This window comes from Ochotona curzoniae, unplaced genomic scaffold, assembly GCF_017591425.1.
Source record: "Ochotona curzoniae isolate NIBS_2020 unplaced genomic scaffold, NIBS_Ocur_1.0 contig_2723, whole genome shotgun sequence".
NCBI lineage: Eukaryota > Metazoa > Chordata > Mammalia > Lagomorpha > Ochotonidae > Ochotona > Ochotona curzoniae.
This window is the reverse complement of record NW_024465573.1, coordinates 7,099,277-7,116,899: the sequence shown is the minus strand read 5'-3', so window position 1 is coordinate 7,116,899 and position 17,623 is coordinate 7,099,277. Positions and strand designations below refer to the sequence as shown.

Sequence of the window (17,623 nt, the reverse complement as noted above, 5' to 3'; positions counted from 1 at the left end):
AACACATCTTGACAGTTCTTCCAAATTCTGTACATACAAAAAAGGTATTTTACCTCTCTCCATGTGAGCAGTTAGAACTTCAAAGAGACTTATACTGCAATAAAAAAAAGATAGTCTGACAGAGTCTACTTGTCCCGTTTACAACCTAACATTCCTCAGGTGGTGAAAATAAAAGTGGGCCAAAGTTGGCCAGCACACTTCGACTGGATTTATTTGCAGTAAACCAGTCCTGAACTGTGCATCTTGATTTTGATCATTTCTTTATGTAGCTCAATTTGAAGCAGGACTGTCTTAATGAAATGGCAGAGTTGCTTTAAATTAATGAGGCTCTATTGCTTGGGACCTCCAGCCAAAATGACTTAATATACCCGGCAAGTTTTTGGTCCAAGCTATTCTAATGTCCTGCTCACCTTAATTTGCTCTCCATATCTCGTAATGACAAACGGAATCCTCTATACCTCTTAGCATTTTAGGGATGACAGATGAGCAGGGAATGGGCTGTGCCAGAGGTTTGTATCATGAAACTTTTTGGAAGTGAACTGCTAAATACTATTCCTCAGGCCTGGAGTTCGGTTTGTCACAGGCAACTTAACATTTTCAAAGAAAAACCTTTTGTTGTCTGTTGTTTCTTCTTCTTTAACTTGTATGGCCAGTTTCATCCTCACAAAATCTTTTATCCATCCCTACTGATTGGACTGAGATCAGCAAGACGGGCTCCCGCTGAGACCCAGGCCGGTGCACACACAGCACACCTGTCTGCCCTTGAGGAAATAACACCGTGATTTCTCCCCGCTCCATCCCCGACCCCGAGGCAACACAGGTTCAGGGCTTTTTTTTTTTTTTTTTTTTTATTTTAACGAACACTTCCGCAGTGCTCACCCAGCTCCAGGGTGCTCAATGGTGTCCTTGTCAACACACTGAAAAATGAAAATGACGTCTGGGGGGCTTGGGCGGGGGGAGTCACACACGTTTGACATTCCCTAGCAGGGAATTTCTGAAACACTGAGGTAGGGCTGGGCTGGTGGCGCGCAGGCTGGGGAATTTCCCCAACCTCCCCCAGCTGCCTGCAGCAAGCAGACCTCGAGCGCCCGCGGCCGGGTTGGCGGGCTCCGGGATTTACCTCTTCAGCCGCTGGGAGGCCCTCTGCGCTCCCCTTTCCGCCGCGCCTGGCGGCGAGCTCTCCCTGGCGCAGTGGCACCAGCCTTCCACCAGGGAGCCTCGAGCAAGCGCTCCCGCCCTCCCCCCGCAACACCCCCCATCTGCAGCTTGCTGCCTCTCTCTTTCTCCCTCTCTGTCTCACTCTCTCTCTCTCTTTTTCCCTCTCCTATAGGAGCACAATGAAAGCCTGTGTATCGCCGTGACTGCGGGCGGGAGCCAGTGTCAGCAAAGCGGCTCACAACAGACAAGAAAGAGAAAGGAAAATACAAGCTACTTTTTTTTTTTTTTCCATCTCTAAAGCGGAGCAATACAAGAGATAGAACCACATTGCTTATTGCTGAGTCCAGACCCTCAGATCCACTGGCCGGGGATGGAATGTACAAAAGTGGACAGAAAAGTGGCTGGACATGACTCGGTGCAATTTGCTGGAAGTTTGTAAGTTTGACCATCGTTTGTAAATTACTCTCGGAAGAGTTTGTCTCTCTTGATACTGTGTTAGCATAGAGTCGGGGGTGAGGACTAGAAACCTAAGTGGGAAAGAAAAAAAAATGTGTCGGAGGCTCTCTTTCAGTGGCTAGCCACTTCAGATTGCTTTCCTTTAAGGCTAGGAAACCTTAGAGGGAATGAGGATTTTACCAGTGATTGGATTAGCTGGAGAAAAAAGCGTAGTTCAAAAGTCCAATTACTGACATTGTTAACAATTGAAAAGGCTGTCTCCCTCTTTTGGGAGAAGGCAACATCCTCCAGTACCCCCTCTCCCCAAAGAGGACAGAACGCCCGAGCCAAGGGAAGGGGAGGAAAGGCTGGAGGCAGAGAGCAAGCCTCCCTCGGTTCCTGCACATTCGGAACACTGACTTCAGAAACCTTCTAAAAGAGCTCTGTTTGATTTTGCCATTTTTATCCCCAAGAGAAGGAGAAGGCTGCCAGCTACATAGAGCAGGGCACAAATGGATTTCTCTGCGGAAACATCCCCATAAAGCATTTTCTGAAACAATTAGGTGAGGGGGAGCCCAGGTCACCCTCTGCTAATATCTCGCTCTGTTCCTTTTTCTGTGGGTTTCTGTCTCTGGTTTGACAATCCCGGAGTTCTTGCTCTAACTCTCAAGTCGTGTGTTTACAAAGTACCTAGTGGCTCTTGTCAGCTCTGGGGGGTGGAGGGTGGAGGGAAAGCCAACTCTTTCCAACTTCTCCACAACTGTCAGCCACAATTAGAATAAGTTGATCAGGGTTTGTCTCCAACTTATCCTCTGCAATTGGTTTCTATTCTTTCTCCCTAACCTCTGTGGACTAATTCCCTTCCCCCACATCTTCTCCACTGCTCCCCCCCACCACCACAGCAACCCCTGAAGACCTCTATTCATGTGGCCCTGAACATTGAGCTCACATTGTCAAAGACAGATTTGCCTGCCATAGGCAGCAGGACCCCCTTTCCTTCTCACCATCCTATAGGCAGCAAACATTGTGTACAGCAAGATGGGGGACACAGCGCCCCCGCAGGCCCCCGCAGGAGGGCTAGGGGGGGCCTCTGGGGCGGGGCTCCTTGGAGGGGGCTCAGTCACCCCGAGAGTGCACAGTGCTATCGTGGAGCGCCTCCGGGCTCGGATCGCCGTCTGCCGCCAGCACCACTTGAGCTGTGAAGGACGCTACGAACGTGGTAGAGCTGAAAGCTCAGATAGGGAAAGAGAGAGCACCTTGCAACTCCTGAGCCTGGTCCAGCATGGCCAGGGGGCCAGGAAGGCTGGCAAACACACCAAGGCCACGGCCACAGCTGCTACCACTGCAGCCCCTTTGCCGCCCCCTGCTGCCCCTACTACAGCTTCCCAAGCTGCAGCCACAGCAGCCCCGCCGCCCCCACCAGACTACCACCATCACCACCAACAGCACCTGCTCAACAGTAGCAATAATGGTGGCAGTGGTGGGATAAATGGAGAACAGCAGCCATCAGCTTCGGCCTCGGGGGACCAGAGGAACTCGGCCTTGATTGCGGTAAGGCACCTGGTTTTCTCATGATTCTGGCTGTGGTAGTGTGGTCTTTTGTGAAGGTAGGGGTTGCCTGGGCCTGCTGTGAAATGGACAGTGTTGACAGAGGCCAAGAAGTCACCTGACAACTTCAAAAGCCATTGGGTGTGTTGTTTGTGTGGTTTAAACTCTTACTCATCAAGTTCCGTTGGTCCTCATTCATGGGTTTCCCTCTGCTTGTGTAGGGTGTTCCTTACCTGATTTAAAAAAAAAAGAAAGAAAGAAAAAGAAAAAGGTCTTCCAAAGATTTTTCTGAAGGACACAGCTTGTTTAAGAGAGACTACAACTAGTCAGCTCTTGATTGAGGATCCCCCAGTTTTGGCTAGTTAGCTCTAATGAGGCCTAAGAAGCTACTCTTCAGCTTGAAAACATTTATCAGCTGAGCTGAACTTTGCTAAAGCCTTTTGCATCTTATTTTCCTGCTTTCGAAGTGATCCCCTCTCCTTGGGTTAAGAGAACCTAAACAACTCTCAGTAATACAGAGCAGATTGCCAGGGCATCCCTTCATTCAAAAATCAAAGTTGGAGAAAAGATCTCCAAGATAGATTAACGAAGAAACGTTTATTAAAAGACCTGCTTCCTGATGTCCTGTCAACTTCTCCACCAGCTCACTCCCACCTGGCATCTTTCGTAGGCATTGCAACCAAATTGTGCTTGGAATATCCTCCCAAAGGAGCCAGGCACACACGACTACTTACACAGAAGTCATCCTAAGAAGTATCTTGTCTTTTGCCACTCCTGGTGACAGTTCTGATATGGTTTCCCATAGGAGTTCTTCTTCAGAGACCCTAGTTCCTCCCACAAGGACTGTACCTAGCACCACTGATTCTTGGTGCCAGTATTGGGCAGGGGTCCACCTGCTATGGGATGATTTTCCCCCAAAACCTGCTGGGTCAGAAGTGTTTAGGAACAGGTGAAAGCCTTGTAGGCTTTCTCCCTTTCTGAGTTCCCTTAGGCTCCTAAAGTTGTGTCTGTTCCTAGCACAGCTCTTGCTCATCCAAGCCAGCCCTCTGAAAGTTGGCACCAGGAACAGGCTATGCCAGCTCAGAAGTACTCAAAAAGTCCTAAGGAGAGGATTAGTGCCATGTGAAATGCCTCCTCCAGATGAGCTTGACCACAAGCTCTGGGAAGAGAGTATCCTCCAGCCAGGCCCCTGGGGATCTGCTTCCTGGTTCTCTGTATTTCTGGCCTGGGTCCCTGGTGATACATTTTTTGGGAAGCTCTGGGGGGCCAAGAAGGTACTCTTCTCCCCTTTTCCCCACTTCCTCCCAATACATACATTTTGCTCAGGACATCTATAACTACAGCTCCCTGACACTAGCAACTTCAGCTGAAAAATAACTAACAGTTAAACTGCCCAGTGTGCACGAGTTTGGCCTTGAATACAATTAGCCTGTGGGGTTATATTAGAGCTTCGAGGTCTGATTTTCATTCTCTGCTACCTGCTTCATCTGTACCTCTCCCAGGAACTCCCTAGCACAGCAGTGGGAATTTATTCTGGGAAAAAAAGAAATACTGGGGTGACAGAGGAGAGCAAAGAATTGTTCAAATGGAGAGAAGAATGAGGTTTGTATGGAAGTGTGTGTCACTGGCATCTGCAGCCAAAGCGTCTAAATGCCTTGATTGTCCCCAGTAGATTTATAATCTGTCTGCAAGTCTCCCTATAATAAGGCTTTGTGTACTTTCCAGTCTCCTGGTGAGTGTTTCTGGGGATGATACTGAGAGCAAGACACCCAGCCCAACCCCGATTCAAGAACGCTGATCTGGGCTCTGGGTATCTGGACTGGAAGGCCCACGAAAGCACCTCTTCATGAGTTTTTCCCATTGCCATTACATCCAAACCTCTGTAGGGAAGGTGGCAGTTCTGCCTACGGTTTTTGTTATTCTACAATACAGAAGATGAGGCTTTGTCTTTTTCTTGGACATCTTGGGATGCAAAATGAAACAAACCTCAGTGGTTATTGTGATTCTACGGTAGCAATATACATACCAGGAGGGAAGTGAAAAAACAGTGTCTGGCTTTTCCCTGCTGAAAAAACTGAGCTGGCTGTTGTGCCACCCCTGTTCTCAGAGGGAATCTGTTTTCTCTCTTTTTAGCTCCTAACCAGCCAATGCCTGTAATATTCCCGTGGAGGCATTGCCTCTCTGAGTGATGATGTACGAGGAGGAGGGATAAGGACAAGTTATGCTTGATTGTTGCTTTTTGTTGAAAATGTGTGGTGTTTGCAAGGGTTGATCCACTACCCCACTTCTGGCTAATGGAAATTCCCTCTCTGGTTTAGCTTCTAATTTTGGAGCTTTGTTACTCAGCGTGATACTCAGCGATGCTGCTGCAAGAGCTGAATTAACCTGATAACACTGTGTGCAAAGGAGGCCTGGGCATGAGCCAGTGATTCACCAAGTCCTTTCCACTCACAGATCTCCCTTCACTCCTGCTCCTCTTATTTTCAGAAAAGCTATTAATTTAAAAGGGCTTTGGCTCAGAATGAGTGTCAGAATTCTTCCTTAATTTTATTGCTACCCTGTCCATAACCAGATTTATGTGGTCTGGGCATGTTGGATGTATCACTCTAATAGTTAATTCGTATGCTATAAGTGGCCATAAATGTCCTTTGGAGAAAGGGAGAGAATATTGATCATCTGAAATTGAATATGTGCTGTGTCCTCAGATAAAAACCCTGTCCTGCATTCCTTCTAATGCTGTGGCTTGTATAGAGTGGGTAGTATTTGCTGAATGAGGGTGAAAGGACAGCTTCTGTTTGACGGGATTGCGTTGACTTTGAGTGATGCTATACTTCAAAGAACATATAATGTCTGGATCCTTTCAGTAGCCTAAGTTTCAAGAACAATGCAAGAATAACCTCCAAGCTGGTTCTAAATCTGTCTACATTGAAAGCCTAATTCTGCAGGCCTTACTCAGCTAGTTTCTTCATTTAGCTCAAATGCAAGTTCAGGTGAAGCCCCACTGCTTCAGCGACTGCAGGAATATGGCCTTTCAGAGGATCTGAATTCTTAGGGCTTTGAGCAGATCTGCACTGTTAAGTAGTTGGTACGGGCTTTAGGCACTATACCGTTTTCTGGTGAAGTATCTTTGAATGAACTATGAAACACAATCAGTGTTGCCCATTAAAAAGTAAGATTTAGCACTTCCTTGGTATACTATATATCTTTCTCATTTGCCAGACAAGCTCTTTTACTGTTGTGTTGATTGAGATGCTAGGATGAGTAGATAAGTGGACCTAAGCCTTCAGAGATGGTCTTGTCTATAGTATGATAAAGGAAAGAAGATCAGCATCCCTTGGTTTCATGCTTGCTCAATCATGCGCCAACTTGGTAACTTGGTAAGCAGTCATCTATAAATGAGAAAGCCATAATGCTACCCTAGCTGGTTGAGACAAGTGATTGTGTTTCTGAATAGATTTCGTGTTTCTGAATAGATTGTAGAAATGCACAGCCTTATTATTGACATCACTGCTAATAAACTATGCAACAAAAAATGCTAATACTAACTTTTCCGGGGATTAAGAATAGACTCAGCCTTCGGTGCTCTGTTTTGAATGGTGAAAGAGCTTTTTATTGTAAACAGAGGGATTGGTGTTTCAAATTTAGTGCTGTCAAGATAAGACTGAGATATCAGTATATGTAAGCGTTCCTCAAAGTCCCAGGAAGTGTTGTTTAACATGTGCAATGCCGCGGAAGCCTTTGGAGGTTTCTGTGTGTGTGCTTTCCAGATCCCTGCACAGACCTGAGAAGCGCTGGCAAGGTGTGTCCCCCAGAATGTCTCAGGCACATTAGAAAGGTTGTTTACATAAATGGCATGGGAAAGTTAAATATTTTGTCAACAATAGTCCAAAATGTTAATTGTTAGCTTAAGAAAGTCAAACAAGTTAAATCATTGCCAGGGTTCCCTGGTTATTTTTAACTAATAATAATCAAGTTTCCAATTGACAGTTCGGAAATGGAGAGCTGTTAAGTGGGGAGCTACATGTGGTGTCTGAGCGACTGGGTAATGAGCACCCCCTATCCCCTGGAACAGCGTTAGAAATACATACATTATTTATATTTTCAGCCAAGGTTTTCTTAAAAAGCTGATCTATTTTTGTTGTGCTTTTCTGAACAAAGTAATGGAGGGAGATTTCTTATCTATCCAAGACCTTCCTACTGCTTCAAGTAAACGTAAAGGATCTCACAAATGAACAAGAGCTCACGTTCCAAGACAAGTTGGTACAGTACTTTGCAAAAACTTGAAAGAAAGCTTTCTTTGATAGCCAGATGCTGTTATCACATAAACCAAGGTGCCTTGTTAGTGGAGTCAATGTTTGGTTATAGAAAACATCTGCTTCTTTGAAATAATGTCATTATGAGGTGATTGTCAACTTTTTCTAAATCATAAACTTGAATACTTTATAGCGACCTATACCTGTAAGTGGTTTTAAATACTAAGATAAGAATCTTAGCATTTAAGGTGAACTTTCAAATTTCTTATTTAAACCAGTTATTTTTAATGATTATCTCATATTTGTATTTTTAGCAATAGTATTTAATCTCAAAAAGGTTAGAAGAAAAAAAACAAAAAGTCATCCCATACTGGTACAGTTGACAGCTAATGTTTCTGGGTGGATTCTGATATTTTCTTGTTTTTCATACTGCAACTTTATGTACATTCCTGTTTCTGGACAGAGCCATGTTAAACAAAAGCAATTCTGAACCCTTTCTTTGGCATTTCATGGTAGTTTCCCCCCACACTACAGCAAGCTCCATGAGAGAAATAGGAGAAACGTAAGGCATGGTCTCTGCTTACTTGCAGTTGGCTGTAGATATCAGCACCATGTCAGTGAAGCAACAACAGCCTAGGTACTAAGGAGAAGAAAAGACCACAACTGACACAGATAATCAAAGACAGAAACAAATACTTATTAAGCCCTTTATGTACAGGTCACATTACTGCACATTTTATATAACACCTGCAAGTACCACATCAAGAAGCTGCCATCACCACCTCTTACCAAGAAAGATGCTGGAGTTTGGGGTGGAGGAAATGGGAGAATTTAACACATAATTTTTATGGTTAGACCAATGGTTACGTTTTCACTTGGCACAGATTTGTTATGTAAGTTTCAGGATTTTATTTTTTTTTACATAGATATCTTCATGTGTCGAGTTTATGTTAGTGTGTGACACAAAGTAAGTACTCAAAATATAAGTATTATTGGTAGCTGGTAGGAGAGAGATTCAGTTTTAGGCTGGAGTAGTATTGTGCAAATGCTGCTCACCTGAAGGGCCTGGGAGAAGAAAAGGATGCCGATGTGTGAGATGGGGTCGCTGATATTCAGCATGGGAGCTGATGTGAAAGTTAGGTACTGAGTGAAAAGGGAACAGCAGCACCTGGCTAACAGAATGGTTGGGTGACAGGTGAGATCAGGCTAACACCCGGAGGGGCTGGCTGTCTGGAGGGGAGCAAGTCAGAAGCTCTGGAAAATGGTAGAGCAAGGGGAGTGCAAAGGAGCAGCTGTGAAGCAATGATAATCCTTCATATACTTGCAGACAAGTATTCCATTTCCCCTGCAGCGGCCTCTTCTCTGAGCGCATTGCCTAAGTGCTCTGTACTACCTATCTTCAAGTCCCTTGAGCTGCTTAATGCCTTGCTATTTACACACTTCTCCTGTTCACAGTGACTTATATGCAGCATGACATGGCCTTTGGCATTGGAAGGAGATGGCTTTAAGAACACACTGGCTAGATACAGAAGAGAGACAAAAACCAGAAAAACACTGAATCAACTGCATGTCTCTTCTTAGGCTTCTTTTTTTTTTTTTTTAAAGATTTATTTTTATTATTTTTTTATTGGAAAGGCGGATATACAGAGGGGAGAGACAGAGAGGAAGATCTCCCGTCCGATGATTCACTCCCCAAGTGAGCGCAACGGGCCGATACTATGCCGATCTGAAGCCAGGAGCCTCTTCCGGGTCTCCCACGTGGGTGCAGGGTCCCAAAGCTTTGGGCCGTCCTCGAATGCTATGGCATTGGCCGTTGTGCTCACTTGGGGAGTGAATCATCGGACGGAAGATCTTCCTCTCTGTCTCTCCTCTCTGTATATCCGCCTTTCCAATGAAAAAATAATAAAAAAATAAATCTTTAAAAAAAAAAGATTTTGGATATGAGTCATTTTAGAATTTGGGGAAATTATTTATTAATACAATGACTAATCATTTTGGAGCTATTCCACACCAGGTCCTGTTCCAGAATTAAAGCTAACATGCAATTTTCTAGAACCTATGCTTCCTAAAATTTACTGCTAAAGATATGTGGGTGGTATTGGAAACGAAAGTGTTAAAGTTCTAAGTGTTAAAGTTCTAAGTTCTAAGTATCAAAGTTCTAAGAAACAAGTGAGCATAGAAGTTAAGAGCCTGGAATGTCGGTTTAAACATTTCAAATCTCAGTTCTGCCAGTCTTTACGATACAAGTGCCAGGATTCCCTAGGGGTGTCAGTTCATGTCCCAGCTGCTCCTCTTACAATTCAGCTCTCTGTTAGTGGCCTGGAAAAGCAGCAGAAAATGGCTCAAAGGCTTAGGACCCTGCCTCCATGTGGGAAACTGGGAAGAATCTTCTGGTTTCAAATCAGCTCAGCTCCAGCCATTTCAACACTTGGGAAGTGAACCAGCAGATGGAAGATCTTTTTGTCTCTTCTTTTCTCTCTCTGTAAATCTGCCTTTCCAATAAAAATAATAAATCTTTTTAAAAAGTAGAATACATCAGACATTCGGTGAAAAGGCATCACTTCTCTAAGATTTTCATGAAATGGTTAGTGTTATGTACTGTGTTATTCAGTTTGCATCAATGCTTTAATATGGAGAAGTCATCTGGGATTAATTTACATCTCCCTGCAGAGGGTTAAATGGCATCTTTTTTGAGACTAGAAGCAATTAGTAGCTTTTCTATTTCTAGGATAGTAGGACTCTCAAACTAGGACTTGACTGGCATGAGCGCCTACTTGACTCCTTGCTTCTAGGGCTTAGTCAGGGCTTTCATTCAATTACCTAGCATTTCTGGAATGTGTTTTTATTAGATGAGTGAGAAATTTGTACTTTCTGTTGGGAGTTTTGAATCAATAGAATGAATAGTCCATATGTCTCAATTTAAGTAAATTAATTAAATTTATTGAATTCCTAAAATTGATTATCTGAGATGGAGAGAGAGAGAAAAAAAGAAAGAGAAAGAAAGAGAAACTGTTCGCATTGTGGTTCACTCCCCAGAATGCTTGCAAATGGCCTGGACTAGGTTAAGCCCAGAGAACTCAGTCACAGAAATAACAGGAATCCAGTTACGTCAGCCATCACTGCTACCTACCTGGGGCCGGACTGGCATGAGTGGGACCCTAGGAATGGAACCAGTCACTCAGGCGGAGCTAACCTCTGAGCTAAAAGCCTGCCCCAATTTAATGAACACTTCTCCCATGAATTTATTTCAATTTAATTTGAAGAATATCCATTAAACAGATACATTTGGACTATTGTGTTCTAATGATTCATAACTCCTAATAAGATAGCTAAAATTTCTTATGTACTCACTATATCCACACTCCAGAGGAACACTAATGACAACACTTTAGAAGCTCTTTGCCCTGGAAATTTCAGCTTATGCTTTTTGAAAACCAGATTCCTGGAATTGGAATAAATGGGCAACACAAATTTAGCGTCTTACCAAGAGCAGGTAAGAAACATGGCAGTGTTATTGCCAAAGACTCAAGGCAAGCATGGGTGATAAGAGTTCATGAGAAGCTTGATGTTTCTGTGAAGAAGTGGCAGAATTAGAATAAGAACAATCCTTCAGCTTTGCTGGATGACACTTAGACTGCCCAGTATTGTTTCTAACTCAAAGCAAGTAGGATCATGTTTAATTTATGTTTGTGTTTATCCCCATTATTTAGATGTCCTCCTCCTCTTTCAAGGCTAATAATGCTTAGGAAATGAAGCATCAAAAGTAACTCGACTTGATTTACTGTGTTTTTTAAGGATGCACTTGCTTCCTGAGCCATTCTGACAAGTTCAGATGTTAATGTGGACTTATGAACAGTGTCCCTTTCAAAAATTTATTTTGTTGGAAGAAATGTGACTGAGTTATAAGAAGAATCTTCAGAAAGTTATGAGAAATGCAATTATGAAAACAAAACAGCACTCATTTCAAACAATTGTGCATCAAAATAAAATTATTTTTAATTCTTCCCTCTATGAGCTTTTGGAAGTCCCCTTGGGTTTGTAACTCTTATCCGACAGTTTCTCACCTTCTTGAAGTTCAAAGTGTTGAATTCTTTGCAGATAGCCCTGACAGAGTTGGACAGAGAGTTATTTCCATGTAATTTTTTTCTTAAAAAAATTTATTTAAGGTCAATACCAGTTCTAATTGCTAAAACCTCACCAGGAATCTGTTAGATGTACAGTGAAATTTCTTAGAGTTATGGTAACCAGGGTGCAAATAAGTGACTTAATTGAAGACAACATGTACAAAACTGTGACTTTGGAATGACAATCGCCATAGTGAGAGATATAAGCTGTTCATTTATGAACATCTCTGTGGCTTAAATGATGTAGAAATTGATTTTCTAGCTAGGCAACTGAGAAATCAAGTTATTTTTTTGTTGCTCTCATTCACCTAAGTGGACCAACCCTTGCCTAAATCAGCCAAAGTTTGCACATTTGATTGCCACACTATACCATGTGATTTTAGACAGCAAAGAATGCATGCTAGTAGCATTATCCCATTTGGTTGTTTCACAACAGTGTTGAAGAAGTGCAAATTGCAGACATAAAAGGGGAAGAGAGTTCTTTGGTCCTCCTAACAGAAACAATGTGACAGGCAAGAGTTCAGGAAAGTTTGAGTCGGAGTCCTCCAGCTGCTTTACCAAAGTGAGCTTCCTTTTCTCACTAGGATTCTTTGCTGTGGATCTGCTCACAGGCTCAGTCCCCCAGAGGGAGATTCTGAGCTGTCTTTGTGCTAAATTAAACATTAGTTTTCTCCTTGGGAACCTGATCTTCCATAGACTAGGCAACAATATCTTTCAGAGAGAGCTTCCAGCTCAGCGCTTCCCTCTGGAAGATACCGGCTCAGGAGGAGTCCTTTCCTCTGTGCTGCCTGCTTGGTGCCAGTGTGTGTTGCATGGCAATTGTTTTGGCTCAGTAGGTGTAGAAGCCCCCAGAGCAAGTCTTTGCACTTAAATCCATGGTACTGTGCTGGAGGAAATGAGAATGGTCAGAGCAGCACCCAGATTCTTTGAGTTTACAGAAAACACATGGGAAGGACTTTCCTTTCCTCACTGTCTATCAAATCCTGTCCCCACAGTTAGGAGAGAGTGTTGCAAAATAGAAACCATCTCATTTCTAGCCTTCTCTCATCTCCATCCTGCCCATCCCCCAGAGTGCCAGTTCGTAAGTCACTAAAAATAGGGCACTATTCTACAATTTATAGTACTGGCTGATTCCTTGGAGAGTACACACACCAAACTTTTTTTTTTTTTTTGTAGAAGAAGAAATTAAATCCCATTGAAAAATAAGCCTGTGAAATCCCATAAAAGTGGAGCTAGGATGAGAATTTCAAATTTTCTAACAATTTTTCTGGAAAATAAGAAATAGCCATTTTGCTGAGGACTTTTGCAAAAACTGTAGGAAAGAGAACATGGGAGTAAATTTTGGAGTTTTTTTTTTTTAAAAAGGATTTATTTTTATTGGAAACACAGATTTATGGAGAGAGGGAGAAACAATTATTTTCCATGCCCTGGTTCACTCTCCAGTGACTATAAAGATCAGAACTGAGCCAATCTGGAGCCAGAAGCCAGGAGCTGCTTCTGGTCTCCCACATTGGTACAGAATCCCAAAGTTTTAGGCCATCCTCTACTGCTCTCTGAAACCACAAGCAGGGAGCTGGATGGGAAGTGAAGCAGCTGGGACATGAACCAGTGTCCATATGGGATCCAGAGTTCACAGGGCAAAGACTTAGCTACTGAGTCATTCCACCAGGCCACAAAGTTTTGGATTTTTAGAACAATCCAGATAGTAGGAGGAGCTTAAAGTATGCAGATTGTGAGAATTGTTTAAATGGTCATAGCAATTCTTTCCAACCCACATGTCCCTTTGTAGTATGACATGTCCATCATTCTCTTTTTCCATGCTTTTTTTCTTTCATTTATTACTATAATTATTATCTTTTTATGATACAGTTCTATAAGCCCTGGTATTTCCTTTATTCCCTTCCCACTGATTTTCCCTATATTATGGCAATACTATGTTCTTCATAAACAAACATATGTCCATCATTGCAGGCATGGACAATGGCAGAGAGTCCAGCATCCTAATGTCAAGATATAAGTAACAGTTTCCTTAGGAGTCCATCTTTGATCTGGAAGTAGAGATGCATACTGCATCCTCACATCAGTATATGACAGTCTCCATTACAGAGTTACTATACATCCCCTTAAATGAAAAGCCACAAAACAGAACAGGAAGTAAAATACATGTTTTCTCCTACACATCCTGAGTGGGCCCATGACATCATTCACTACTAGTGTGTCATAGAAAAGAAGCTGGGGTGCTTTCTGAGACCACCATATATGAGAAGTATTTTATCCATCCTATGCCTAAGCACCCACAGAAGCCTTGCCTCCAGCTAGTACCACTGCCCACACATGCATGACAGCCTCTTAGATGCAGCTGGTATAGTCCTGTGACATTGTGCAGCTACACAAGCAAGTCCAAGAGAAACCTGTAGAGACACTGCATCAGTTGCTGAATCATGCAAAATGTCACATCATTGTTTAGAACCAGTATTATTTGGACTCATTTTAAAATTTAGCCAAAGTGAACAGAATCAAAGCTGGCAAACCTTGGCGAAGAAGAAAGCTCCACCCATTTAGCTGAGTTATCCCAGACTGGTTGCTTGTCATCTTTGAACCCTATTCTGCTTTTCAGGATACTATTAACTTTCTCTAAAGATTTTGAAAAGTAAATGAGATAAGCATGCTGTAAGGCTTATGGCCTTATAAACACTGTTTTTCAGTCTTTCTCTTTGTTTCTTTTCACCATGATATAATTCAAGCTCTCTCCTTTCTTTGGCATAACCCTTTCATTTCATGTGAGTCATTCTCCAAGGTTCTTCCAGACCACTGTTCCTATGAACAATGATTTTTTTCCTCTACTGGATGATGGCCATTTCTCCTGTCTTTTCTCCTAACTACAAAATTTCCAGCATTTCTTGTTATGTTCCAGGGAACACATCTGCCTTTGGTGATCTGCTCTTAAGATAGAAAAGGGTTAATGTCATAAAGATGTCACTCCCCTGAACTGTTATGCTGCCCTTGGGAGAGTGAAACAGCATAGCAAATGTATATGGGCAGTGTAATCGCATTTGACCTTCTAGGTCACAAAGACTCTGTTAGTTATAGTGTGGCATGCAGAGGAAAGTCAGCATATTCCATCTTTAAGAAATGGAATCTTTCTTTTCTGTAAATTGCTCTCAGTATCTTACTTTCCATTTTATCCTTCACAGTAAGTGAATAAAGAGGAAGTGACCCAGTGTTACGATACTATACATAAGTGCTCTATCTGTGCTGTGAGATGGAAGGATTGCCCTCTCAAGAGGGTGTGGGAACCCCATTGTTGCTTCTGGTTAATTACTACTTGAGCAACTTCAGTCTTTCTACTTCCCTTCTGTTTACTTTCTTTCTAGGAAAACCTTAAAGGGCTTTGGATGAGTAAGGTTTTCTTCGCTATGATGTATTTGGAAGAGTCACCTGTTATTTTACCTTTCTCAAATTTTACTATCTTCTTAAGTTCTCTAATGAGGAGGAATCAAGCAAAAGAGGAGATACTGCGATGGTGAGGAGGGCCTAAAGCAATCTTGAACACATGTCCAGCCGTGGCAGATGAACCATCCCTGTGAAATAATCACCTGAAACAAAAAACAGAAAGTGGGAAACAAATTATTCCTGTGGAACCTTGCTCAGGAGTGGACCAGAGCCTCAGCTGTATCCATCAGTTTCTCTGTCTGTCCTGCTTTTCTATGCCCGTGACAACAGAACAGATTGATGGATGATATTTTTATGTATTACAGATTCATTTTTAAAATATGTTTCTATTTTAAAGAGGAAGTATAAAAGAGAGTCACTGAGAAATTGACCTGGGGGAGGGGAATTCATTCAGCTACTGTTCTTTCCTCCTTATCACTAAACCACTAAGCAGAGGGTGTAATCACCTATTTCCCAAGGGCCGCCCTAAGCCTTTACATTCAGTTCTGTTCGGGGATTTAATAGAATGAAGAAGTAGAAATGCATGGGATCTGCTCCCAAGAAACTAATAAAGGGAAAATTTTCCAAATAAATATGAATTCTTGAGAACTTAGTGGATACACACCTCTTGCCCCTGGATTCGGTCAGAGCTCAGCGATTCAAACTGTCTTTGGTACTTGACTGAGAATCTTGGGGATCCATGGCTCACATCTTGGGCTCCAGGCCAGTCGGGTACATTTCCTTAACAAAACAATTTGTAACTAGCACAAAATCAAAAGATTTACTTGGTTGAGGTTGTCATGTTGTCATTTTATTTTATTATAAAGGGGTAGACACGGTCAGCTTAGGTTGGAGCTCTTGGATGATGAATTTTTCTCAATTCTTTCCAAGCATCTTATAATTTATTAAGAGTTTCTTAATATTTAGAATGAAAATATCTTGGTGATATGCTATGGCTCTTCTTCTTAAAAATACGAAGATAAAGGAAGTTGCCTTCTTTTCTAATACACTGGATACATTTATTCTGAGCTTTTCACACATACATGCACACACACATTATTAGCTGTGATTGTAATGGCTCCTTTGTTTTCGTGTCCACAGCCCAAAAGGTTTGGATTCCTTAGCACTTTGCTTGGATGCATCATCCTTGTCATGCAGGATTCATCTTAGATTATCACCTCCAGGAGAGACACTCCCCTGTCCCCATCCCAGCTACACTAACTAGAGCATATACACATGAGTGATTTTTCTCTTCCCTGTTTCTCTATCATTTTATCTCAGTAAGTTGACGGAATTTTTCCCCTCAGTTGTTATTCCAGGCTTTTTTCCCCCAGTGAGATAAGAATTCAAAGCAAAGGCATAAATAAATTACAAGAATGGGAGCAGGATTTATTTAACATGAGAGAATGAATATATATTCAGACATGAGAGCAGGCAATCCCAAAAGGGAAGAAACACCCCCTTGAGAGAATCAAAGAAAGAAGGCTTCACACAAGGAGAGAGCAAGCAAGAGAAGGCCACAGGAGAGGAACTCCCAGATGAAGCCCATTTATGTGGTGGAGGAGGTTCCATTTGCAGGTACCAACTAAATAAACCAACAGAATACAGTGTGGGCAGAGTTTACTGCCCATGAGTTTTTCTGGGAGAATTTCATGGCATTTCCAGGAGGAATTCTGTGAATACATGCTCATCATGGGGCCTTTTCCTTTGTCCTAGAGGAGGCTCAGGAGCATCATGGGTAAGTGGCTGTGTTGGATTTATATGCAAGGAGGTGGAGTCAGAATGCAATACTGGGGACAGAAACTGTGGAAAATTTTCCAACTCATTTGTTTCCTTTATAGCTCCCTGCCTAGTTCCCCTTATTACTGCAGAGTTCTCATTCTGCTCTTCACTTTTATCACTAAGTTTGATGGTTCCTGATTTATTGCGCATCTCCAATCTTTCCCCACTGGAATGTAAGCTCTATGAGACTGGAGCCTTATTAGTCTTCTTCCACCATACATATCCTAAGCCCTTCACAGTTGCTGATATGTTGTAGGTCCTTAGTAAGTATTTGTAGAGTCAATGACCAGATCTTATTGATTGCTTATTAGTCTTTCAGGGATAGGGGTGGGAAAGAGGAGCGTGTGACAGCATTCTAGGTGTCCATCTCTTATATAATTATGTATTTAACATAATAAGATGTAAAACAGGGATCCAGTGCTACAATCATGTGAAAAACACATGAGTTAGGCAATCTCAGAAAATTCTCCCCTTGATCATATTTTAAAGCCCCATTTCTCCTTAATGACAAATATTAGTTCAAGAAATGATGCAATAGAAGGTATAGATACTTACTTCATGTTAGGCCCCTGGACCATGAAGGAACAACCAAGTTCTTATTTGGTAGGTTTTAGTAATTTTTTTAAAAATTTATTTCTACTGGAAAGTCAGATTCACAGAGAGGAGAGACAGAAAGAAACATCTTTCATCTGCTGATTCACTCTGCAAGTGGCCACAACGGCTGGAGCTGAGCTGATCCGAAGCCAAGAGCCAGGAGACTCCTTCGGGTCTCCCATGCAAGTGTAGGCTCCTAAGGCTTTGGGCCCTCCTCTGCTGTTATCCCAGGCCACAAGCAGGGAGCTGGAAGGGAAGTGGAGCAGCCAGGACATGAGCCAGTGCACATAAGGGATC

At 42.5% G+C, this 17,623-nt stretch overlaps 1 protein-coding gene across 1 annotated transcript in view; it reads left to right on the top strand.

Moving 5' to 3' along the window:
• Positions 1-1,284: 1,284 nt before the first annotated feature.
• The window catches only part of MAML2 (mastermind like transcriptional coactivator 2), a 334,519-nt gene continuing 318,180 nt past the window's right edge, over positions 1,285-17,623 (top strand). Inside the window, exon 1 of the mRNA XM_040976840.1 lies at positions 1,285-3,144. Coding sequence (XP_040832774.1) covers positions 2,632-3,144 — 513 coding nt within the window. The 5' untranslated portion in view covers positions 1,285-2,631. The remainder of the gene's footprint in view (positions 3,145-17,623) is intronic.